This window comes from Enhydra lutris, unplaced genomic scaffold (genome assembly GCF_002288905.1).
Source record: "Enhydra lutris kenyoni isolate GAN:26980312 unplaced genomic scaffold, ASM228890v2 scaffoldscaffold111, whole genome shotgun sequence".
Classification (NCBI taxonomy): domain Eukaryota; kingdom Metazoa; phylum Chordata; class Mammalia; order Carnivora; family Mustelidae; genus Enhydra; species Enhydra lutris.
Window position 1 is genome coordinate 1,042,812 of NW_019154195.1, and position 23,539 is coordinate 1,066,350.

Below are 23,539 nucleotides of genomic sequence, written 5' to 3' on the forward strand. Positions count from 1 at the left end.
GGGCGTGGCTGCGCGGAGGCCGCGGCGCCGTGGGGGGAGGGGGCTGCCGGCTGCTTCCTCCTGCCCCAGGAGAGAGGGGGAGTTCTCTCGGACGCCGCGGGGTGCTGGGGGCGGAGTGGCCGCGCGGGCTGGCGACGACGCGGTCCCTTCCCCGCCTGCTTCGGCCGCGCTTGCCGGCCCGCCCCGCTGAGGCCTGCAATTGTACTTGTCCGCGCCTGTCCCTCGGGACCTCACGGCGGCGCCCGAGCGCAGTGCCCGCGCGCCGGAAGTGACGATGCAGGGCGAGCGGGGCTGCGGAAGTGGCGGCTGCGCAGGCTCGCTGCGGACGGGGCCGCGGGGTACGGTGCGGAGGGCGGGGCGCACCGCCACTTCCGCTTCCGGTCCGTCGCTGCCTTCGGTTGCTTCCCGTCCGCTCGGCGGCTCCCTTTCCCCCCCCCGCCCGGCCCTCTGCGCCCCTCTCGGGCGCCGGGGCGGCGGGGCCGTCGGCGTGCGGCCTTTCCGTGTGTCCGCGCGTGCATCCGAGTGAGCCTCCGCGTCCGCCGCCCGCAGCCAGGCGCGCGCCCCGCGACACCGAGGCTGAGCGGGGGCAGGGGGCTGCCCGCCATGACCCCCCGGAGCCCGGCGTGAGGGGCCGAGGTGAGCGCGGGCCGGGGGCGCGGCGGGCCAGGCCGCTCGGGCGTCCGTCGCGTGTGACCGCCCCCGGCTCAGCCCCGCGGCCTTTGTGTGTGTGAGGCCGGCCGGCCGGCATCGGGCGCCCGCTGGCCTGCGCCCGGGCGTCGGTGCTGCGGGGGCCCATGCGCCTGCTGTGCCCGGTGTCGGCGCGCGGTGGTCGGGGTGGCGGCTGTGCGCCTCTTGCTCTCTGCCTCTCTCTCCCCGCGGGCTTCCACGTCTGCAGTTGCCGGGGACTCCGGGCATCCTCTTACCCCGTTTCTCATTCATTGCCGTCCCCGCGCACGTCCCCGCCAGCCTGGGGTCCTCTGCGCGAGCGCGCGGCTCGGTCTGGGACGTGCCCCTCGCGCAGGTTTTCGGGTCTCCGGTGCGGTGGTCCGGAGCCCGGTTCTGCAGTCAGGCCCACTGCGTGCCGGCCGGTAGTGTTCCTCGGGTAGCTTCTCACGGCAGGGCGGTGCGTGTTCACGGAGGTGGTACGGTGAACGCCCGGCGCCGGCTGGCGCTGCATCAGCTGCTGGCCGCTCCGGATTCCGTTATTGCCCCCAGATTTCCCCTTCCACGCTGTGTGCCGTCAGGCCTCTGAACACCCCTCGCGGAGTTTTGCCCTGTCGTCCTCTGTTTAACCAGATCCTTGTGTTTGAGACCGTTTATTTTGAAAAGCTTGGTCTCATTTTAAGCGATACTGGGAGTTTTAGCTTTGGTGCCCCATCGACTGTTCTGTAGGGCACTTTGGTACAATTTCACAGCGTTCTAGCGGGGCGTCTTCTGGGACCACCCTTTGGGAAATGCTCTTCGGGTCTGATAATAATGGGCGGCAGCCTCAAGGAGCTCCTCCTCTCTGTGGGGCAGGGCCCCACGCACCCTATGTACCCATCTTATTTGATCCCCGAACCTGCCGGGTAGGAATTCTTTCCTTCGTGTCAGAGTCTCTCAAACTCAGTCTCAAGGAGGTTGCCCTGTTGGTAGCTTTTGGCCAGGATTTGGGCCCCAGTTTTACATATTCTCTGTTTTGTCTTGGTTTTTCCTCTGTAAGTCTGTAGCATCAGGTTGTTCTCTTCGTTCAGGGTCTCAGTCTTTCCTCGTTGTCGTCTGCCTCACTGCCTGCCCTGTTTCCATCACTGTTTCCTGTGACTTCTGCTCACCGTGTCTCTGGGTAGCACCTCTGCCCCGGTTTCTCTGCGCTTCTTTCTCCCCTCATTTGTCTCGTTCCTGTCCCTCTGTGTCCTCTGTGTGGGTCCCACCAGCTCTTCCTCTCAGTGTGTCTGGCTGGCCTGCTCGGCCCCCTGACCGGGTCTTTCCAGCTGTTCACGTGTGTCTCCAAGTGCCCCGCTTTCCAGCCTGAGTTCACAGCTGGGGCCCGCTGCCTGTCCCAGGACTTAGGTACATTGTGGAGGGCTCGTTGGTGTGGCTGTGGACTGTGGCGGTCCGAGTTTCCTCGGGAGCCAGGGCAGGGGAGTGGCTCTTGCTGTGCCTCAGTTTCCTCGCCTGTGAGGTGCTGTGAATCATGGAGTTGGGAGCAGTTAATGAGTCACTGTGTGTGAACCACGGGGAAGAGTGCCTGGCACAAGGTTAGGGCTGCTTGCTGTGATCGTCCCCGTCTGCCTGGTTCCCGTCCTCTTGTTTCTTCCCATCACCTTACTCTCAGCACAGGTTGGTTTAAAAGTGTAGGTTCGGGCGTCCGAGCCCGAGGTGCAGTCTGTGCTGCTGTGCGTGGTGTGCGACCTTGGTGGAAGTGCTTAGCCTCCATGAGCGCCCGTCTTCTCATCAGTTAGAATGCTCTTGGTGGGGGCGCCTGGGTGGCTCAGTGGGTTAAGCCGCTGCCTTCGGCTCAGGTCATGATCCCAGGTCCTGGGTTCAAGCCCCACATCGGGGTCTCTGCTCAGCAGGGAGCCTGCTTCCTCCTCTCTCTCTGCTTGCCTCTCTGCCTGCTTGTGATTTCTCTCTGTCAAATAAATAAATAAAATCTTTAAAAAAAAAAAAAAAAGAATGCTCTTGGTGGCGTTGGGTGGGATAATGGGCATCTCTTGGTCAGCGAGCCCCTGGCACACGGCTGGGACCCAGGCAGCCCCTCTGCTCGTCCTTATCTCTTCTTCCCTGAGCCTCCAGCTCCCCCACCCTTGGGACACCTTGTCCCTCTGGCATTGCCTGCCTCTTGTCTTTCTGTTCCCTTTTATGGTCTCCGTGTGTATCCTTGTTTCTGTCTCAGATTCTGCCCTCTCCACTCCTGCTCCAGAGGTCTCTCCTGTTCTCCCTCCTTCCCTTCCTTCCGGTGGTTTATTGAATGGCTCTTCTGGGGGCAGCTGCTCTGATGGGAAAATTCATATCCATACAGATGTGGTTTCTGTCCCCATGGGGCTCGTGGGCCGGCCTTAGCCACAAGGGCAGACAGACGAGTATAAAATCACGAGGGTGCCTCAGTCTACCCATGGGGCCCCCGGGAAACAGTGACCACGGTGTTTGAGTGTGTAAAATCTGGGACGCTTCAACAGAGTTCTCAGGGTGAGTGGGCGTGATCTGGGTGGTGAGGGAGAGGAAGAGCAAGGTGACCATCTCATGACCACCCACGTTCATAGCGCACTTCCCACGCACCGAGTTCTCTCAGCTCCCAGGGTTACAGAACGATTCCCACTTCTTCGAGGAGAAAACTGAGGTGCAGGAGTCCCTGGCCCCCCGAGCAAGGCAGCCGGCTGGGACACGTTGCACTGCGTTGCCCCCAGCCTGTGGTTCTCCCAATGCACACTCTGCCTCCCTGCCTCACTGAGCCGGGCCCCCAAGCAGGAAGGAGCTGGGCATGTTTGAGGAACTGAAAGATGGACCGGGTGACTAAGATGGGGTTTAACAAGGGCCAGAGCCTTCTAGGCCCCAGGGGCAGTGAGGAGCCCCACAAGGGTATGGGTGCAGGCCGTGCAGCCCCAGGTCCTGCTTGTGTCTCCAAAGGGCCTTTCCTTCTCAGATGTGGTGACCCACCAGCTCCTGCCGCTGTCTTTCTTGAGTCCTCCATCTCGCCATACCCCAGGGGGCTCGCCGCCCTCGCCACTGCCTGCCACCATGTCGACCTCGTCACTGCGGCGCCAGATGAAGAACATAGTCCACAACTACTCAGAGGCCGAGATCAAGGTCCGAGAAGCCACAAGCAACGACCCCTGGGGTCCATCCAGCTCCCTGATGTCTGAGATCGCTGACCTCACCTACAATGTTGTTGCCTTCTCCGAGATCATGAGCATGATTTGGAAGCGGCTCAATGACCACGGCAAGAACTGGAGGCATGTCTACAAGGTCAGTGCCTGGGCCTGCGGCGGGCCCTCCGGGGCACGCGACTGCGTGGGCGGGCGCTGGGCTCAGGCGGGGGCACCACCCGGCCCACCTCCCCCGTGCTGTGGAGGAGCTGGCGTTCTCGGTCTTTATGTGCAAGCTCTCTCCCTTCGTCCCTCCTTTCTTTTAACTGAGGTAACAAGCATGTGGGTTGGAGAATGGTGAGTCTTAGGACTCCACTTCTTTTTGAAACCGTGGTACGTTTGTGAGATCTGTCCATGGAGAAGGTCAAGCGGGTGCCCCGTGTTTGTCCCTCTGTGTGTCCGGAGCCCAGTTCCCTCTCCGAGGCAGCTGGTATCCCCAGGCGTGTGTGTGGATGTCCTCGGGCCCCGGGGAACTCGGGGGCCGTGGAGCTCTTCTGCGTCCACAGTGGTCACGTGGCCGCAGGCAGTTAGGAGAACGCAGAGCTGCCCGCGAGAACTCAATTTTATCACGGGTGAACTGCGGCGCGGTTTTGAAAAGGAAGAGGAGGCTGTGTCTTAGAGATCATTCCCCGTCACAGTGTAGATCTGTCAGCTTTTTTCCTTCTTTTCTTTGTTTCTTTTGTCCTTTGTCCCACCCTTCCTTCCTTTCCTTTCTTAACAACTGCCCGCTACCTGGTGCTGAGTTTTGAGCGGTCTGTGATGTTTTGCTTTTGTTAACAAGACTGCCGCGAGCAGCCTCGCGTGTTCGCCGTTGTCTAGAACTGGGACTTCTGGGGCGAGGGGCACACACACATGTCATTTTGATAAACGTGGACAGAGTGCTTTCCACGGGAACCCTTTTGCTGGTCCCTCGTGTTGTGTGCACGCGTCCTCATCCGGTCAGCAGACAAGACTGCAGGCTGTGGTCGGAGGGAATGGGACTTTGGGCAACGCTCAGTGAGCAGTGTTTCCGTTTTCTCGCCTGGGGCCCGGCGTCCTCCCCTTGGGTCAAGAGGTCGCAGTGGGCACAGGCTGGGGCCGGTGGCCAGGTCCCACTCCTGGCTGTGTGGCTCCGAGCGGCCTGTGGACTTCCTGCCGTGTGAGGGTCCGGCTGCTGGCGAGGCGCTGGAGGGAGGGTCAGCAGTGGTGGCCAGTCCTGCTGCTGCTGTTGCTTCAGTGAGGGTCAAGCTGAGGGTCTGCTCGGTGTGTGGCCGTGGACGAGGCAGAGGAAGCCGCTGGCTCCATGGACTCCAGCTGGGGCCTGGGCTGGCCTGGCTCTCGGAGGCTCCCACATTTCTGAGACCTGGAAATGCTCTGGCTTCTTTTCACGCCCATCCCGACAGCCCCGGTTTGGGTCCTCATTCCCGTGGATTCTCTGCTTGGTCTGTTCTGTGGCTGTTTGTTGTGAAGGACCGGGTGGCGGTGGTCTAGGGAAAGGGGGAGGGGTCTGGGTGAGCCTTCGTGTGGTGGTGAAGTTGGGGGACGGGACCGGGAGGGCCTCCTGAAACTTTGAGAGAAGCTTGGTGGGGCTCGTGGGCCGTGCTGGGGGAGGTGAGTCCTCACGGGCCTGGACCGCAGCCGGAGACACACTGCTGTGGGCACAGAACCCCCGTGAAATGTCCCCACTTTTTTTGTCCCCGCTTTGTAGGTGGGGACACGGAGGCATGAGGAGGCTCGGAGCCACCCAGGGCCCCGGGGTGGGAGAGGAGCCCCAGAGCCCGCTCTTGTACTTGTCCACGTCTCCTCCCTGCTCTGAGGAATCAGGATCTCCAGGTCTTTTTCTTAAACCAGAGGTGAACACACGACGGCCCCAGGGCTGAATCCGGCCTGCCGCCCGTGTTGTAGGTGAAGCTCTGCGAGAGGGCCAGGCCTGTTCCTGCGCGGCTGCCCCCTCTGCCGCCCGGCCGCGTGGCCTGGAAAGCTGGGTTATTGATCACGTGGGCCCTTCAGAAGAAGGTCGCTGGCCCCTGTTGTAGACTAGCTTTCGTGTGCTGGCGTCCACCATCCGGGAGCAAGTGGTTTTGGAAATTAACAGGGACTGTCGGGTTGTCCCGTTGCTTGCTTTTGAGAAAATGTGCACGTTTGCCAGTGTGGCCCCCATTATAAGTGTGCGACCTGGTTGGCTCTCACGCACGCACACCCCCGTGGAGCCGGCACCCACATGAGATGGAGGGTGTCCCCCCTCCTTCGCCCCCCGGGGCCTGCTCAGACAGCTCTTCCCCAGAAGCATCCTGCGGTGTTTTAGGTCCACCAGGCCTGTTCTAGAACTTTCCATGGGGTCCCACTCCTGGTCCTTTGTGTCTGCTGCGTCTGGGGGTCTCTTGAGCTACCTTGCTGCTTTTGGGCCGCTCCCGCCCCGCGAGCACAGTGTGTGTCCTGCGTGAGCATTTGGCCCTTGGTGGGTGTTTGGGCTGTTTCCGGGTCCGCGGTCTGTTTAACTGCGCTGCCAAAGTCTCCAGGGCCCCGGAAACGAGGTCTCGGAGCTCGCTGGGTGCGAGTCCTGTTCCAGACTGAGGTGGGCTGTGTGGATCCGTTGCTCTCACATAGCTTAACTGGCCTGCGGGGAGGCTGGTGTGGGGTGTGGGTGCGGCCGCTGTGGTCCGAGCATAGCCGGCCCAGGACTCGGGGAGCCTGCCTGACCCCATGCCCACCGGGCGCCGCTTTCCCTCCTGCTGTGATGCATGAGCGTCTCCCGGCTGGTTAAAGACTAACGTCTGACTGCTGTTCGCACACCTTTGGGAAGCCGGCCAGATCCAGGTCGGGCGCCGGTGGACGGTGGGGCGTCACTAATGACCCACGGCACGGTCCGCAGCTCGTCCCCCACTGCCCACCCAGCTCCGCGCCCGTGGCCAGGGCCTCCCGGTGTTGTTTCGCTGTGCTCTGGGGGGTGTCCGGGGCCCCATGTGGTCCCAGGGGCCCCCTGCACACTCTGAGGTGTTCTGTTGTCCGAGGACTGGAGGTTTTCTCTGCTGTTTAATTTTCACTTGTTGGAACGAGAATTTGTCCTCCCGACCTATAACGCAGCCGCTGTCGCCAGGTGTCCTGCTGCTCCCAGCATGCGTGTGTCCCTGCAGAGAGCCGAGGCCTGACCAGACCCAGCAGTTCCGTGTCTCCCTCCGGACTGCTGATTCGGGGGCAGAGAGTCTCCCTCTTGTTGTCCTCAGACTTGTAAAGTCTCACGCTGGAAGTGGCGACACTTTCCGGACTTCCAGGACAGTAGAGAAGGCAGCGCGGGCCTGTGTCCTGGGCTGCTCTGGAGCGTGATGGAATGAGCGCGTCTTTGTGGCCACACTCCTTAGGGTCCTCCTTCTAGAGAATGAGAGTGGCTCTGAACGCGGAGGGAAGTGCGGGTGGGGCGGCGCTTCCCTGTTTCCATGTGTCTGTCGAGACACGTGTGGACGCCCTGCGGCACAGGTCACCCTCCTAGAGCATGCGTGCGGTCCCGGGGCAGCAGGTGCGTTCCCAGGTGTTGCTCCCGTCGCCGCCTGGGTCCACGGGGTGTTCATTCTGGACACAAAGCCTGTGCCCGTTAAGAAACCCCCAGCTCCTGGCGGCCGCGAGCCTCCTCATGGAGGACACTTGGTGTGAGCGCAGCCACGTGTCCCACGTCTTCAGGGTCAGCCCCGCAGGTGGCAGCTCGTGCAGTGCTCTGTTCTTTCCCGCGGCCGGGTAGTGTCCGCGTGCTCATGGGCCACGCTTGTCGGCCTGCCGGCCAGTGACCCCCAGGCTGGTGCTGGGACGGGGTTCCCGGCCGCCATGTGAGTGACCCGTGTGCCCCCGCCCCGAAGGCCATGACCCTGATGGAGTACCTCATCAAGACCGGCTCGGAGCGTGTGTCGCAGCAGTGCAAGGAGAACATGTACGCCGTGCAGACGCTGAAGGACTTCCAGTACGTGGACCGCGACGGCAAGGACCAGGGCGTGAACGTGCGCGAGAAGGCCAAGCAGCTGGTGGCCTTGCTGCGGGACGAGGACCGGCTGCGGGAGGAGCGCGCCCACGCGCTCAAGACCAAGGAGAAGCTGGCGCAGACCGCCACCGGTGAGGCCTGCGGCCCCTCCCCCACCCCGTCCCTCCCTGTAGGCCCCGCCCCTCGTCTTGAAGCCCGCAGCCCGCCGCCCAGCCCTCCCGCTTCCCCTCCTTCTGGACAGGTGGGCCGGAGTTCCAGGTGCAGGCTCTCCCCTTCCACGACGGTCCTTGCCTGTCCCGTCCCCCTCGTGGTGGAACCCGAGAGCTGAGAACTGTTCTGTTCACCCTCAGTTGTTAACCGAGAGCCACCTAAGGGCCCGGGTGCCTCTGCCCGCAGGCTGGGCCCTGGAGGTGCAGATGGGTTCGCCCGCGGTCCTGCCTGAGGGTTCTCAGTGCCTGAGACAAAGAGAACAGGACTTGGAGGGGCTGCCCAGGGTCGGAGGTTGGGGACGGCTCTCTGAAGGGGGACCGTTCACGCCAGAACCAGGGCGGCCAGCTGGGAGGGGCAGGCGGGCGCTTCCCCCCAGCTTAGCTGGTCCTTTGCCTGTTAGTTCCCTGCACGCTGCTCGTCCTTCCTTCCAGATGGTCACCCCCTTCCCATTCTCTCTTCCACCTTCCTTCACTCCACGTCACCCCCGGTGTCGGCTGCGCCCAGCATGAGGTGGGGGGCTCTGGATGCAGTGCTCTTCTTCCTCTGACGCCCAGCTGGTCCTGCCATAAAGATCTCCAGCAGCCCTGGAAATGCAGGCCCTGGACACGCGGGAGCTCTGTGGGCCCCCCCGGGCTCTGTGCAGGCCCCAGGCCTGCCGTGTGGGGAGCAGGGGCGTGGGCTCTGAGGCTCCCGGACCTCCTCCATCCCTCCTGGCGGGCTTCCGGGGACGCTGGACAAACCCGGCTCATGGCCCGCCCCCCACCCCGGTGGAAGCCCGCCATCTGGGCTGCGGGTGGTCCCCTTCTCTGTCTCCGCCTGGGTCTCAGCTGATTCTCCCCTCGGCAGCCTCCTCAGCAGCCGTGGGCTCCGGGCCCCCACCCGAGGCGGAGCAGGCGTGGCCGCAGAGCAGCGGGGAGGAGGAGCTGCAGTTGCAGCTGGCCTTGGCCATGAGCAAGGAGGAGGCTGACCAGGTAGCAGGCCGGGTGGGTGTGGGGCGCGGCGGGGCTTTGACTTTGGTTCTGCCATCCCGTCTCCATCCTTCACTGCTCAGCTCCCGAGGGCCGGTGCTCTCTGTGTCGCCCCTGCGCCCCCTCTCTGATCTGTCCGGCTGCTCCCCCTTCCCCTCTCTGCCCACCGTCCGTCCTCGTCCTGCGAATTCTTACTTTTCTGCGTGGGTGCTCTATCTGTGACCGTGTCTGTGGCTCTGTCCATCCCTGGCTCTCCTCCGTTGCTCTGTGTGTGCCTGTCTGTCCTCTTCTCCCTCCCCTCCCCTCCCCTGTCTGGCCTCCCACCCGGCCCCTCACACGCTCTCTCCCCAGCCCCCGCCCTGCGGCCCCGAGGATGACGTCCAGCTCCAGCTGGCCCTTAGTTTGAGCCGAGAGGAGCACGACAAGGTCAGAGCAGCCTCCCTACCCTCCGCAGGGCTCCCCTCAGACCCTCCCCAGGTCCCCGCTTCCTTGCCCCTCCTTGCCCCCCACCAGCCCCATCCCTGGTTTACACACTCTACCGCACATTTCCAGCAGCGGGACCTGTGTCACGTGGCTTCTCAGATGGGTGCAGTCCCAGCATGGGAGGCAGATGCCTTCTAGCTGTTCCGGGTGGCGAGGGAGCCCTTCCCTCACCCTCCAGCACAGCCCAGGGCTTGGTCACCTCCACCCAGTACAGCCGACACCCCAGAGTCAGGCATCCGGCATGAGGGCCCATCCTCCCCGGGGCCCCATGCTTCCTAAGCCGTGGGAGCCAGGCCGGGCCAGGCCCGTCTCCCGCACACCCTCCCTGTGTCCTCATCCCGTGGACTGCACGTTCTTCCCCGTCCCCCCTTCCCACACATTGTCCACATCCCATTTTAATTTTGTCACTTTTGTTTGGGTGGGACCGTGCGGTTGTTGTTGGGGGGGGGGCAGCCCGGTCGCTCCCATTCTCACCCTCCCTCGCTGCCCGCTTCCGTGACCCCAACAGGAAGAGCGGATCCGCCGTGGGGATGATCTGAGGCTCCAGATGGCCATAGAGGAGAGCAGGAGGGAGACCGGCGGCCAGGAGGAGGTGAGCACGGGCAGGCCACCCTGCCTGCATGCGCTCTGGGGCCGTGGGCAGGGCGCCGTCTTCTCACGGACGTGTGTGCAGACCGGAGGGCGCTCCGTCAGTGCTTGGAGCACTGAGTGCGTGAGGCGTGACATTTGTCCGTCCCTGCTGTCGGAGACGCTGCTGGTGCTGTTCGGTCCTTGTTGCTGAGCAGCCTGGTTGGGCGAGAAGGGGATGGCATCGAGCTCGTGCGCACGCACGTGGTCTGGGGTACCTTCTCTGTGTCCGCGCGCACCCCGGATTCCGAGGCTCGGTGCACGAGCGAGACCAGTCTGGTCCCCAACCTCCTGGGCCTCCGGTCCCCCCAGGGGAGACAGACGATGTCTGCGGGTGTTTCCGTCTGCGCAGCTTCAACCCTTCTCTTGGCTCTTAGGGTGGACAGGTGTCCTTTGCATATCAGGGCCAAGGTCAGTCACCGGCTAGGGCATCCGAGCTGGCCTGTTCTGTGGCCTCACACCGGATGCTGTGGGAGTCCTGAGCGTCTTCGAGGCGCAGTTGGCCTCCACGGTGGGGTGGGTCACGGGGCTAGCTCCAACAGGAGGAACACAGACACCCTCCCGGCCTCGGCCAGAGGGTCTCCCTGGGGCCTCACAGCTCAGGAGGGTCGGTCCCAGCACTCTGCTCCTTGTGTGCTGTGGGGACGGGCGGCGCAGCCGCTCTGTGTTAGAGACACCGGCCACTCTGGTTGGTTGGGCTTACCCCCAGGACACGGGGACACGTATGCTGTTCCTGTGAAGCACGGGAAGCCCGGTGTGTGCGGAGACGTGGGATGCATGCTGGGCCTCAGCCAGTGGCCCGAGACAGGGTGGGCGACCCTGGGCACACCTCCCAGAGTGCGTGGGAGCCACGCGGGCCAGGCCGGTAGGGGTGGTTTTGGGTTTGGCCTCTGTCCTCAATCCCAGTGGGAACTGGGGAGTGGATGGAGGGATGGGGGCAGGACCAGGTGAGACTCTCAGCGTTTGGGGCTGGGCTGGTGGGGGAGGCGGACAGAGCGGGGGTGGAGTGTGAATGGGGTGTGGGGAGGCCGCCTCCTTCTGTCTCACGGCCCCCTGGCTGTCTCTCTCTCGTAGTGGGTCTTCGCCCCAAGGTGCCCGGTTCCCTCTCTCATTCTGGGGCCATTTCTCTTCCAGGTTCTCTCCCCAGTGCCCTGGCCTGGCGTGCTCGCGCCTCACGCGCAGTTTCCCCGTTGTGTCTTGCAGTCATCCCTCATGGATCTTGCCGATGTCTTCACGGCCCCGGCTCCACCGCCAGCCTCGGACCCCTGGGGGGGCCCAGCGCCCATGAGCGCCCCCACCTCGGACCCTTGGGGCGGGGGCCCTGTCCCTCCAGCTGCTGATCCTTGGGGGGGTCCGGCCCCTACAGCAGCCTCTGGGGATCCTTGGAGGCCTGCTGCTCCTGCAGGGCCCCCGGTTGACCCTTGGGGTGGGACCCAGGCCCCTGCAGCTGGAGAGGGGCCCGCGCCTGACCCGTGGGGGAGCTCTGACGGTGAGTGCTGGCTGCCTGCTGCTGTAGCCTCGACAGTCCGGGGCACACCCTGGGGACAGGGGCAGATACGGTCAAGGGGGTGACAGGCTACTGCAGGGCTTAGATAAGACAGCCCAGAGGAGAGTGGGTGAGGGAGCCTTGAGGGACGAAGGGCAGGGCACCAGGGGGTGTCGGGCTGCGGAGAGGCTGCTCGGGCGGAGTCAGGATGGTGCGGCTGGTGAGGCTGGGTCCAGGCAGGCTGGGAGGGGGTTTGGGGGTGGGGGTTGGGCTCGCCTAGGTGAGGCACACACCCAAGGCCCCTTCCCCAGCTGGGGAGCTTCTTGGGGGCTTTCCAGAGGCCTTAGAGCTGAGGAGGGCTTTGCCAGGAAGGGACACATGGGCAAAGGTCCAGCAGTGTACGTGCGCCCGTGCTAGACGGTGGGGGTCAGGGGGGAATGGCTGGCTGGGGCTGGGCTGGGAGCCCTCCTGATGTCCAGCTGTGTCCCAGGATGGGGGCAGGGCAGGACTTCTGGGAGGGGTGGGCTGAAAAGGAAGGCTGGGGATGGCGGGCACAGATCCGTAGGTGACGAATGCTCCAAACACCAGCCTCTCACAGGCTTCCTTCCTCACCCAGGTGGGGCTCCAGCTGGAGGACCCCCTGCCTCAGATCCCTGGGCTCCAGCCCCAGCCTTCTCAGACCCCTGGGGAGGGTCACCTGCCAAGCCCAGCACCAATGGCACCACAGGTACCGGGTGGGCTCTGGGGTTCAGCTGAGGGTGTCAGAGTGTGTATGTGTCGGGGTGGGTGCAGGGGAGCGTGAGGTGTCTGGTCTCCTGGGTGCTGGGGGTGCAGGGGGAGCGGGAGGCTGGTTCCCGCAGTGAGCTGAGCTGACACCCTGGGCCCCTACAGCAGTGGGGTTTGACACGGAGCCTGATGAGTTCTCTGATTTTGACCGACTGCGCACGGCCCTGCCGGCCTCTGGGAGCAGCACGGGTGAGCCCCCCTCGCCCCCACCGAGCCCTGCTGCACCCCCCCCACACCCCTGCCCTCGCACTCCCCCGCCCCAGGTCCCCCCCCCCCGGTCCCCGCCCCCCCCCCCCCCCCCGCCCCCATCAGGCCCCAGTCACCAGGCCACATCCCCGCCATGTCCTGCCCTGCCCCCCTGTCCTGCCCTGCCCCCCTGTGGTCTCCCTCCCCCACTGCAGGGGGCCTTCCAGGTCAGGTGGGTGCGCTTCTGAGTGCAGGGTTAAGCGGGGGGACTGTAGCCCTCACGGGACCCAGCGCCCAGGCCGTGTTTTCAGAGCTGGATGGTTTATGCTGGGAAAGAAGCTTTAACTTTGTTTCCAGCGGTTTTATACTTGAGGAAAGTCGCAAGAATAGTGCAAAGAGTTCCGATTCTGGAGCCTCCCCGCGCGCTGACCTGATTTCTCTGTCCCCTGGAACATTTCTCTGGTGTCTCAAGGGCCCAGCCAGTTGCACCCTGGGTCACCAGCGGTGTGGTGATCGCAGGGGCTCTGGCGAGTGTCGCCTTCCTTGGCTGCCCTTTGGGGCCTCAGGGCTCAGCGCATCTTTCCTGCCAGGCCCTCCCATCCACGGGGTCCCTGGGAGACCAGTCCTGGGGCGTTCCACGGGGTCCCTGGCCTGTGGGCGTCCTGGCTTTTGTGCATCCTCCTCCTGGCAGGGTCCAGGCTGGCTCTGTCCTCGCTAGAAGACGCCTCCCTGCGAGGTGCCAGGAGGACACGGGAGCCTCTCACCAGGAGGGGCCTGCTGTCTCCTCCCACAGGAGTGTGGTCCCTGTGTTTCTTTTCCGTGTTGGTCTTTGAGTGACGTGGGCCCGCAGGAAGACGTGGGACTGATGGGCACCAGCGATCCCCTCCCGGCCCCCAGGCCCACCTTGGTCACTGTGCGGTCCGCAGCTGGCGTTCCTCTGGGCCATTTCCTCTCTTCTCGGCACCAGTCCGTGCGTCTCCCGACGTTAGATGGGGTTCCTAAACCTCTCTTTAAGAAAATCAGATCTCGTGCTAACGAATGTCATCCAGGCTGCCGGGCTCCTTGGTGCCTGCTGTTGTCTGTCCACCGTGAACTTGCTGCTTGGGACCGTGGGACTGGTGTGGTTCTTGTGGGGCCATGTGAGCACCCTTGGGTACACTTGTCCCTTGGTGGTTCTCCTTGGCACTCTGCCCTGGGGGTCATCCGCTGTTGTTCCTTGGGCTAGTGTTCCTGGGCTCTGCCTCTCAGCACCAAGGCCTCCTTGTTTGAGGCCCTCACGCCCGTCTTCCCCTGACTCCCTCTCTGGCTCCTCCTAGGGGAGCTGGAACTGCTCGCCGGAGAGGTGCCCGCCCGCAGTCCTGGGGCGTTCGACATGAGTGGGGTCGGGGGTTCTCTGGCTGAGGCTGTGGGCAGCCCCCCACCTGCAGCTGCTCCAACGCCGCCACCGCCCACACGGAAGACTCCGGAGTCCTTCCTGGGCCCTAATGCAGCCCTGGTCGACCTGGACTCGCTGGTGAGCCGGCCGGGCCCTGCGCCCCCAGGAGCCAAGGCCTCCAACCCCTTCCTGCCAAGTGGTAAGTGGGGGCCTCCCAGGCCGGTCCCGCTCGAACACCTCCTCCCCGGGCCGAGCCCTGACTCTGCTCTGCGTGTCTCCTCTCCTTTCTCTCCTCTAGGAGCCCCGACCTCCGGCCCCTCCATCACAAACCCCTTCCAGCCCGCACCCCCTGCGACGCTCACCCTGAACCAGCTCCGGCTCAGCCCTGTGCCCCCAGTCCCTGGAGCACCACCAACATACATCTCTCCCCTTGGTGGGGGCCCTGGCCTGCCCCCCATGATGCCCCCAGGCCCCCCGGCCCCCAACACTAATCCCTTCCTCCTATAATCCAGGAGGGGGGGGGGAATTTGGCCTGGCCTGGCTTCCCCCATTTCTGCTCCCTGGGAGACCAGTGTTGTGAGTGCATGTGAAGCGGGGGACCCCCGCCCTAACCCCAGCACCCTCCCCCTCCTGGGGCCCACTCACACTACACCCTCTTCCATGTCCCCCCGCCCCACCTCCCCGGAGAGAAACTGGACATGGGAGATGGGGAGGGGTGCTGGCCAGAGGAGGACCCTTTTCCTGTGGCATTAGAGAGGGGAGGGACAGCCGGGGGTCCCCCCACCATCCCTCTCCCTCCCAACTGGCCCCTCAATCAGTGTTTGAGCCTTCTTGTCCCCATGCACACCCCCTGGTGAATCCTTGGTGATAATTTCGGCGACTTCGGGAATAAATGGCAATTCTCACGGGTGTGGCTCCCCCAAGTTCCCATACGTGATTTACAGGACCCTCAGCTGTGGGACCCAAGGCTCCAGTCTTCTCAGAGGTCTCCATTTCCCTGGCCTTTCTCTTCTGGGGGTGGGCTGTCTGGGGCCCCACGGAGCACCCCGGCTCTGGCGGCATCACGGCCCACTCAGGGCTGGGGAACTGATGGCGGTGTTGGGTGGGGGCTGGAGGGCGGCACGTGGGGGTCGGGGGTCGTCCCAGGCTTGGTGAGCTGCGGGTGAGCCTGTGGTTAGGCTTCCTCCCGAGGTGAGAACTGCGTGTCTTTGACACACAACAGCACTGCCATGCTGTGTCCCAGTGGATGCGACCCCTGGCCCACACACGACCCCCCGCCCCCAGCTCCCTACATGGCCCTTGTCCAGCCAGCGGTCCTGAGAAACTGGTGGCCACTTCTGCTGGAGCCCAGGGCCACCTATTGGCCGGGGTTGATAGGTGGCCTTGGGTGATCACTGATCCACACCCAGTGGTTCCCTGTCTTGGGGTGGCGAGGGCTGACGTGTCTCCCCAAGGAGGTGGCCCACTTGAGAGTGTGGCTTGTGAGCCCCAGCACAGTCTTGGGGGGGGTGCTGAGACATATGGCAGAGTGGGAGCTCAGACGAAGGGCGGTGGGACTTGTGTCCCTACTGTCCAGTGGTGGGGACGGGGGTCAGTGTGGGCTCCTTCCTGCAGATGGGGGAGACTGTAGGATTTTGGGGGTGGACGGAGGGGAGAACGGCAGCCCCCCCACCCAGAGAAGGAAGTGCCTGGGGGCACTGGGGACTTGCAGGAAGTGTTTCCCAGGCTGACCTGGGAGGGCGCGGGGGCCGTGGCCGGGGTCAGGGGGCGGCACAGGGTGGCCGGGTCAGCACTGCACCCTGTGGTGCTTTTCTTCTGGGAGCCCTGTGGGCCCTTCTTCCACTTCCTTTGGAAAGACACCGAAGCAGCCCCTAACTCAGACCTGGGTTCGCTCTCTGGGAAGGCTGTGATGGTCCACCTTTCTTTCCTTGTCGCCCGTGTCAGCATTCGCTCTGGGGCCGGTTCCTTTCCCTTCCTTCGGCATGAGTCCCCTGGGCTCCAAACGCCCTTTGTCCCTGTGCTCCTTCGTCTGTCCAGAAGCTGCGGGCCACCACGTCTCAGTAGCGCCTGCGTTTGCAGTGACCCCTTGTGATCCATGCTGAAGGAGTGCAGCCATCCAAATGTCCCTGCCCCGGGCTGGGGCTCGCTGGGCTCCACTGAGCTGCTCCGACTGCCCCGTCGTGGGTGTGTCTGCAGGGCCCCAGGGCTGCAGGGGCAGGATGGCCGGGGTCTGGTCAGGGGAGCGCGTGGGCCTGCGACCGGCCTGTGGCACTGGAGACGAAGCCCCCCCACCCTCTGTGCTTGCAGGGCGGGACCCCAGCCCGCAAGCCTGCCCGCCCACACCCCGCTGGCGCGCGCCACTTCTAAGCACCGCAGTGCGCCTGCGCGCGCGGCCCCCTGCTCCAGCCTGGCCTGTCTCGCACGCCTTCGTGTGCCCTCTGCTCACCTGTCTTAGCCAGCCTCTGCCTCACCTTCCCTTGAGAACTCGGTCTGCCCTCCGTGCAGAATGTCTTCCGGCGTGGCCCCCGTGCGGCCCAGCCCTGCACGTCGGACCCCTCGCTCCTTCTTCGCTTTCTGCGCACACACCGGCGCTGGGCTGCGAACCCGCTGGCAGTGGGCGCCTGACGCCCAGGTTGAGGTGGGCCAGCCAGGGTCTGGCTGCCTGCTGATTTTTGTAAATAAAGTTTTAATGGAACACGGCCCCATGTTTCCATATGCTCTAGGGCAGTTTCCACCTACAAAGGCAGCCTGATGTAGGGGTGGTAGACACCACCGGGCTCCCTAGCCCAATGTGGTCACCACTGGACTAAGAAGGGGTGGCTCCCTGCTGGCTCCCTGCGGCCCCTTGTCCTGGCGACGGCAGGCCCGTCGCTCCCACCCCTGGGACAGCCCCCCTCCGCGGCCCCCTGCACTGACACACTGCACGAGGGGGTATCTCTTGCTTTAAGGGGGCACACCTGTGGTGCTAGGCTGCACCCCCATTCAATGGAAGCCACCCCCGACTGCCCTGCCACATTCTTCCCGCGTTCCACATGGTGTGCACATGAACGTGCATTTCAGCCCTTGGGGGAACTTCCTACGTACTCACACGTATTTACTGTCTCTGTAGGTTTTGCTCACATATCACCTAGAAAGTCCATTAATCCGTTAGGCCACATCCACGTTTTTATTCAGCTTCTAACCTCCATTAACACTAAGTTAATATTGCAGAAAATAGACATATTTGGAGATTGATTTGAAAAACCAGAACCCATTCATTGGAACAGAAACGTGGAAGGTCCCAACGGGAACGAATGTGCGATACTTCATGTTTTAAAGGCGCTTCTCCCTCGGCTGGTTAGTGCTCACGATTCGCCAGCGCTACCACGTGTCTCGTCTGCCCTCTGTACCGCCCACAGGAACAAGCAGAGGGTCCCGGCGCCCACTGTGCGCACACGGGAATTCTCTAGAAACTGTGTTCTGTATCTGAGCCCACTGGAGAGCGACTAGCAACAGCTGGGTTCCTCAGGGGACAGATTCTCAGGAAGCCTTGACCATCCGTGGTGGGACTCCCGGGAGCAAAAAACGGACGCAGCGGCCCCACAGCAGGGATTCCAGTGAAGGTGAAAATGTGGGCTCCATCGCTCACGTGATAAAAAGAAACGGTGCCAAGACCCATGTCCAGGAAAACCCCTATTCGGTGTAAGCGGGGGCTCACCGAGAGCACGGTCACAGGCCCGGTGCTGGCTCGGAAGAGATCTCCTTTTCTCAAGCCCACCGTCCAGAAGCCAAGCTCTTCGGACAGTAGAATGGGCCCTTGTCGGTCAGCGGAGTCTCGGCAAACACCCACGTCCCATGCCTTGCTCATCCCCACGTCCACCTCCCAGTAGTGGCGGCCAGAGGGGAACCCAGGGGAGCCCAGGACGCAGAGGGCATAGTCGAACCTCTGGGCCCCGGCGCTCCGGGTCTGTTTGGAATACCCACAGCGGACACTCCTCAGGTCCTCAGAAACGATGAGGTAGTGGTTGGCGGTGTCAACATCCAGGGTCACCTCCACTGGGGAGGGAAAACAAGCCAATCAGCAAACATGCACTCGACTGCGAAGCCCCAAGGTCTCACCCATCTTCTCTCCACCCTGTGCTTCCTCCCTGATCAGAACTTCCCTGGGGAGATGTCCCTGGCCCCTGATAAGGTCAAATGTAGAGAGAGAACGATCCTAATCAGGACGAGTCCCTCTGACTCCTACTAGGTGCTCTTCCACATTAAGTGCTGTTAGATTACAGGTGCTCCTTCCTTTGGCACAGATTACACATGAGGAGACCGTGACCGTGTTTGTTGTCAACATGCAAACCAGTTCGCTTTCCATTGACAAACGGGCACCCGGCGAGTATGTGAACGGTGGCCACTATTACACTTGGCGCAGAACGTTGGATCCGGAAGTTGCTCCCATCTTTGTTCTTGTCAATGACCTTCCTCGGTTCCTGCTGTTAACAGGCAAATGCACCCCAGCCCTTGGCTTCCTGGGGTTGCAAACACACAAGGCTGGGGGTCCTGAGAGGAGCCGGGTGAGCTCTGGGCAGCCCAGGCTGAGGAAGGGCCCCCAGGGACATGAGTGGGGGTATGCTGGGGTCTGGCAGTGACTTAGCCGCAGGGCATGGCTCAGAGGGCAGGGAGATGGGAGCACAGGGACTTTGTGGGTTGCCTACACACCAGGAGGCTATCCTAAGGGGACCACGTGGATGGAGCCAACACAACATCAGAAATAAACCCTCTGGGGGCATCTGGGCGGCTCGGTCGTTAAGCGGCTCCCTTCAGCTCAGGTTATGATCCCAGGCTCCTGGGATCGAGTCCTGCATCTGGCTCCCTGCTTAGCGGGAAGCCTGCTTCTCCCTTTCCCACTGCTTGTGTTCCCTCTCGCTCTCTCTGTCAAATAAATAAAATCTTAAGCAAACACACACACACACACACACACACACACACACACAAAACCAAAGAAGCCCTCTGGACCAACTCTTTCACTTGGCGCCCTGACACCCAGCTCTGTGGAAGATGCTCCCTTTTCGACCATCCCAGGGGCCTTGACAAGACTTGTCACGTTTCAGGGACAGGGTTCACCATCCCAAATTCGAGTTGCATGGAGCTAGAGTGCGCTCAGAACACAAGGCAACGCCTGTCCTTCACAAGGACACTGGACTGCTCACATGCCCTTCAGACCAAGGGACCCACCGCTCTTCAGGACCCATCATAGGAGAGCGGGGACAGAGCCAGAAGGAGCAAGGACTCCGCCGGCTCCAGGGGGGCTGGGAGGTCCCGTCTGGCCTCCTTGAGCCCGTGAGCCGTGCAGCTGAGCTGGGAGAAAGCACCCTAACTCGGGGATGTGAGAGAGTCAGGTGTGATTTCTCTTAGCTGCAGGTCAGGGACAAGCTTCCCTTCTTATAGGCAGTTCTAATCTATACTTCTGGGTAAGTAAAGCAAAGATCAACGTTGCCGCCCATGCCCTTGTGCGATGGAGAGCTGTAGGCAAGGTGCGTTTTCCGGGAACCTTGCGGGGGGGCGGGCAGGCCGTACCTTGGAACTTGTGCACGTTTGGGTTCATGTGCAGAACGGCTTTCAGCTGGGGCTCCAACTCCCTGATCCTGGAGACCAGCCTCCCAAGATGAGTGCCTGGCCTGAGGTCCTTCCTCCGAGAGAGTGCGGAGCAGGAGGGACACTGGAAACCCTCCCCGCCGGGCTCCCTCTGCAGGGAGTCGAAGCAGCGGAGGCAGCAGGCGAAGCCACACTTCAGGTACACGGGCGCCTCCAGGTAAGTCAGGCACACAGGACACCTGCTTGTCTCTTGCAAGTGTGCGGCCATGACCACTGTGTGGGGAAAGGCAAGTGAGACCTTCCGGGAGGCAGAGGGACATCAGGCCTTGGGCCCCTGTCATTTGCTGTCCCTACAACCGGTTTGCATCCGGGCAAGCAGGACTCATGGCCCAGGGCTTCTGATGCTGGTTGGAGTGAAGGACGGGACCCACTGTCTGGCTCCAGGCGAGGTGCTGAGAGGGTCTGTGCTGTACCACTGACCGTGTTCCCCAGGCTGTGCCTTTCCTCCCCGAGACTCATTCCACCTCAGGATGCCTGCACCTCCCACCCCCCTTCCCCCAGTCTGACCGCGCCCCTCCGCCTCCCCTCTGGCAGCCACCCACCCGTTTGTCCTCTGTGTTTGCAGGTGGTTGCAGACATTTGAAAAAAGCGAAAGAAACTGTGGGGTTGCACTCACCTCAGTCCTGCTCTGGCCCCCGTTCTCCCTCTGACGGCAGTTCTGAAGTGAGCTCCCCAGGAGTGGTTTTTATTAGGGAGGCCTCCCTGCCCACACCCTCCCTAATCCCATCAGAGTTCACACTCTCTTTAGTGGGACTTTTCTCACACGTCAGAGAGGCCACCACAAACAAAGGAGGTAATTGTATCATGAAAGTGTTACTTCTTCAAGATTTTATTTATGTATTTGACAGAGAGAGACACAGCGAGAGAGGGAACACAAGCAGGGGCAGAGGGAGAGGGAGAACCAGGCTTCCCGCTGAGCATGGAGCCCGATGCGGGGCTCGATCCCAGGATCCTGGGATCATGACTTGAGCTGAAGGCAGAGCTTAACGACAGAGCCACCCAGGCGCCCCAATAAATAAAATCTTTAAAAAATATTTTGAAATTCAGCTCAGAAATAAAACTATAAAATACATATATCTTCCCAGTGAAAGTTGAGGTTTGCTTTTTGTTAGCTATTTTCCTACTTATTTTGTCCTGGATCCTCCCTGTGTAAAGAGCCTGGACAGGATCTGCTTTGTGAGTGACATCGCTGGGACGTCTAACAACGTCTGGTACATGAAGGGACTCTAACGCCTGATTTGGGTCCACTCCCAGCCGTTCCCCAGGTGGCCCCCTTGTGCTTCCCTGTTCTGATGCAGAATTCCTGCCTCCATCCTGCTTTCTCAAACCCCCTCCAGAGGTCCAGGACTCCTCAGATACCAGGACCGCTCTGTTTAGCAAACCTTTATGTCGGCTGGGGCCTGGGGCCGTCCTGATGACCCACTCTTCACAAGGCTATTTCAAATCACTGCGGTTTAAACTCTCAGGTACGTAATGTCCCACTGTTCCTTCTGCCTGGAGATACTTTAATTATGTTTGATCTGGCGAAACTCCAAGGAAGGCACGGCCCCCTGACTGTTCCTTCCGATCAGAGCCTTCCTGTGGCCCCATGACGATCATTCCTCCGCCTGGGGCTGTCAGCACACCCTCCCAGAGTCAGGCTCTGCAGCGCTGTGCTGTTCTTTGCCGGCCGTGTTGAGACAACTGCTTGGGAAAGCTGGCCCCGTGGCTTCACTGCCAACATGAAATCATAGTGTCAGGCACGTCACCGCAGCAGAATGGAGTACAAGCCAAGTTAATGGCTTGCACCTTGATCTAATCATTGACACTTGATTTACTCCCTTAATCTTTCAATGATTAAGTTTAAATTTTAAAGTCAGTCTGGTCTCTTTTTCATGTTTCTTCCCCGCCCCCTGCCCTGGATTTTTATCATCCAAACAAAAATCCCTCATTACCTGGATGTCACCTAAAACAAAAATTACATCATAATGAGCAGATATCTGTCCGAAAAAGACATCCAAATGGCCAACAGGATTTTGAAGTTATGACCTGAATTCTACACATCAATTTTCTTTCTGGGCAAGAAACAAAACTGTTTAATATGCAGATGGCATGACCATCTATGTAGAAATTTCTGAGGCATATGAGGCACACGACACACAAAAAAGTGCTCAACGTCACTCAGCATCAGGGAAATATAAATCACAACCACAATGAGATCCCACCTCACAGCAGTCAGAATGGCTAAAATTAACAAGTCAGGAAATGACAGATGCTGGAGAGGATGCAGAGAAAGGGGAGCCTCCTGCACTGTTGGTGGGAATGCAAGCTGGTGCAGCCACTCTGGAAAACAGCATGGAGGTTCCTCAAAAAGTTGAAAATAGAGCTACGCTATGACCCAGCAATTGCACTACTGGGTATTTACCCTAAAGATACAGATGTAGTGATCCGAAGGGGGCACATACACCCCAATGTTCATAGCAGCAATGTCCAGAATAGCCAAACTATGGAAAGAGCTGAGATGTCCTTCAAGAGACGAATGGATAAAGAAGATGTGGTCCATATGTACAAAGGAATATTCCTCAGCCATCAGGAAGGATGGACACCCACCATCTGCATCGACATGGATGGGACTGGAGGGGATTTTGTTAAGTGAGGTAAGGCAGGCAGAGAAAGACAATGATCATATGGTGTCACTCATATGTAAAACATAAGCAATAGCACGGAGGGTGGAGGGTCGTAGGGAAAGGGAGGAAAATCCAAAGAGGGGGAAATCAGAGAAGCTCTGGACTCCGGGGAAACAAACTGGGGGTTTCAGAGGGGTGGGGGGAGGGGGGTAACTGGGTGATGGGCATTGGGGAGGGCACGCACTGTGATGAGCACAGGGTGTTACACTGAACTAATGAATCGTTGAACATTGCTTCAAGGACTCATTTTGTACTACAGGTGGTTAACTGAACATAAAAAAAAGTTATTGATTTTTATATATTGACCTATATCCTGACTTCACCAAATTCACTTACTAGTTCTAGCTGTTTTTTTTCCATATGCCTCAAAAATTTCTACATAGATGGTCATGCCATCTGCATATTAAACAGTTTTGTTTCTTGCCCAGAAAAAAAATTGATGTGTAGAATTCAGGTCATAACTGCAAAATCCTGACATAAATAAGGTCCACTGACACACACAAACACACACCGAGAGATGCTCACAGAGAAAAATGGTCAATGGTGTAATGATATTATGATGTAATGACCCTATTTTTTTTTTTTCCTTTCTGAAATCCTACTGCAGTAGGACACAATTGCCTCTGTATTCCTCTGGAGATTTGGGGGTCATTTTTCTTTGTTTTGTAGCGTGTGTGTGTGTGTTGCTCTGTATGTGAGGCATCAAGGAAAGAGAAAAAATGTTAGTGAGATGAATTATATTTAATCTTCCAGTCTCAGAAGTAGTTTGGTGGAACATACGTGATCCATTTTTCCCATTTGACATTGTAATACCTTTTTTTCATATCCCTGGTACTGATAGATAATCAAAACAGGGAAACAAATATTGTGTACCATAATCATTGTTTCTACTGTTACTGTTACTACACAGGATATGGGAATTAACTTTGTTTTGGCCACTGTGATCAATAGTTGATGTGAAATTCACATTGTGGTGACTCTGAGGTCATTTTAGTGTCCTGCTGTAGAGTCAGAAGGCTGCTGACTTTTCGGAAGGTGTATCATCCAGTCGCTCTGATAAATACTATTAAGCGTTCTCAAAAGCTCACTGGTGATTTCCTTGCAATTTTAATGAGTTAGATAATCTTATACATTTGAACATGAGTTTGCATTTTCTACTTCCTTCTTTTAGGTTAATGAGTCATGGTGACAGAATAATCCTAAATTCTAAGAGAGGTACAGTATGCCCACCTCCCTTCACTTACTTGTTTACTAAGTGCATATTAACTTAACACTTTTTATGGGTCAATCATATTTTCTCACAAGGCAAGCATGGCCTTTCTTTTTTTTTTTTTTT

The 23,539-nt window shown here is 60.2% G+C and overlaps 2 protein-coding genes and 1 pseudogene across 5 annotated transcripts; 2 read left to right on the forward strand and 1 right to left on the reverse strand.

Annotated features, from left to right (window-relative positions):
• Positions 1–385: 385 nt before the first annotated feature.
• On the forward strand, positions 386–14,835 carry LOC111139608 (epsin 1). 4 transcript variants are annotated; one of them, XM_022491930.1, is made up of 10 exons: positions 386–636; positions 3,607–3,945; positions 7,673–7,922; positions 8,848–8,972; positions 9,321–9,395; positions 9,961–10,044; positions 11,283–11,568; positions 12,182–12,292; positions 12,457–12,540; positions 13,854–14,835. In XM_022491930.1, exons 2-10 carry the CDS (start codon positions 3,718–3,720, stop codon positions 14,417–14,419), a joined length of 1,809 nt encoding a protein of 602 aa, XP_022347638.1. In that variant the 5' UTR covers positions 386–636; positions 3,607–3,717; the 3' UTR covers positions 14,420–14,835. The 4 variants fall into 4 exon arrangements, with proteins under 4 accessions (XP_022347638.1, XP_022347637.1, XP_022347639.1 ...); XM_022491929.1 differs by having other exon boundaries at positions 3,623–3,945; XM_022491931.1 differs by having other exon boundaries at positions 3,623–3,945; positions 12,460–12,540.
• A 2,522-nt stretch (positions 14,836–17,357) lies between these two features.
• Positions 17,358–19,745, reverse strand: LOC111139599 (ret finger protein-like 4A). The gene is made up of 2 exons (XM_022491922.1): positions 19,460–19,745; positions 17,358–17,947 (listed from the first exon to the last, which is right to left on the reverse strand). The coding sequence occupies exons 1-2, from the start codon at positions 19,743–19,745 to the stop codon at positions 17,358–17,360; spliced, it is 876 nt and encodes a 291-aa protein (XP_022347630.1).
• LOC111139600 overlaps positions 19,744–23,539 on the forward strand; it is a 5,486-nt pseudogene continuing 1,690 nt past the window's right edge.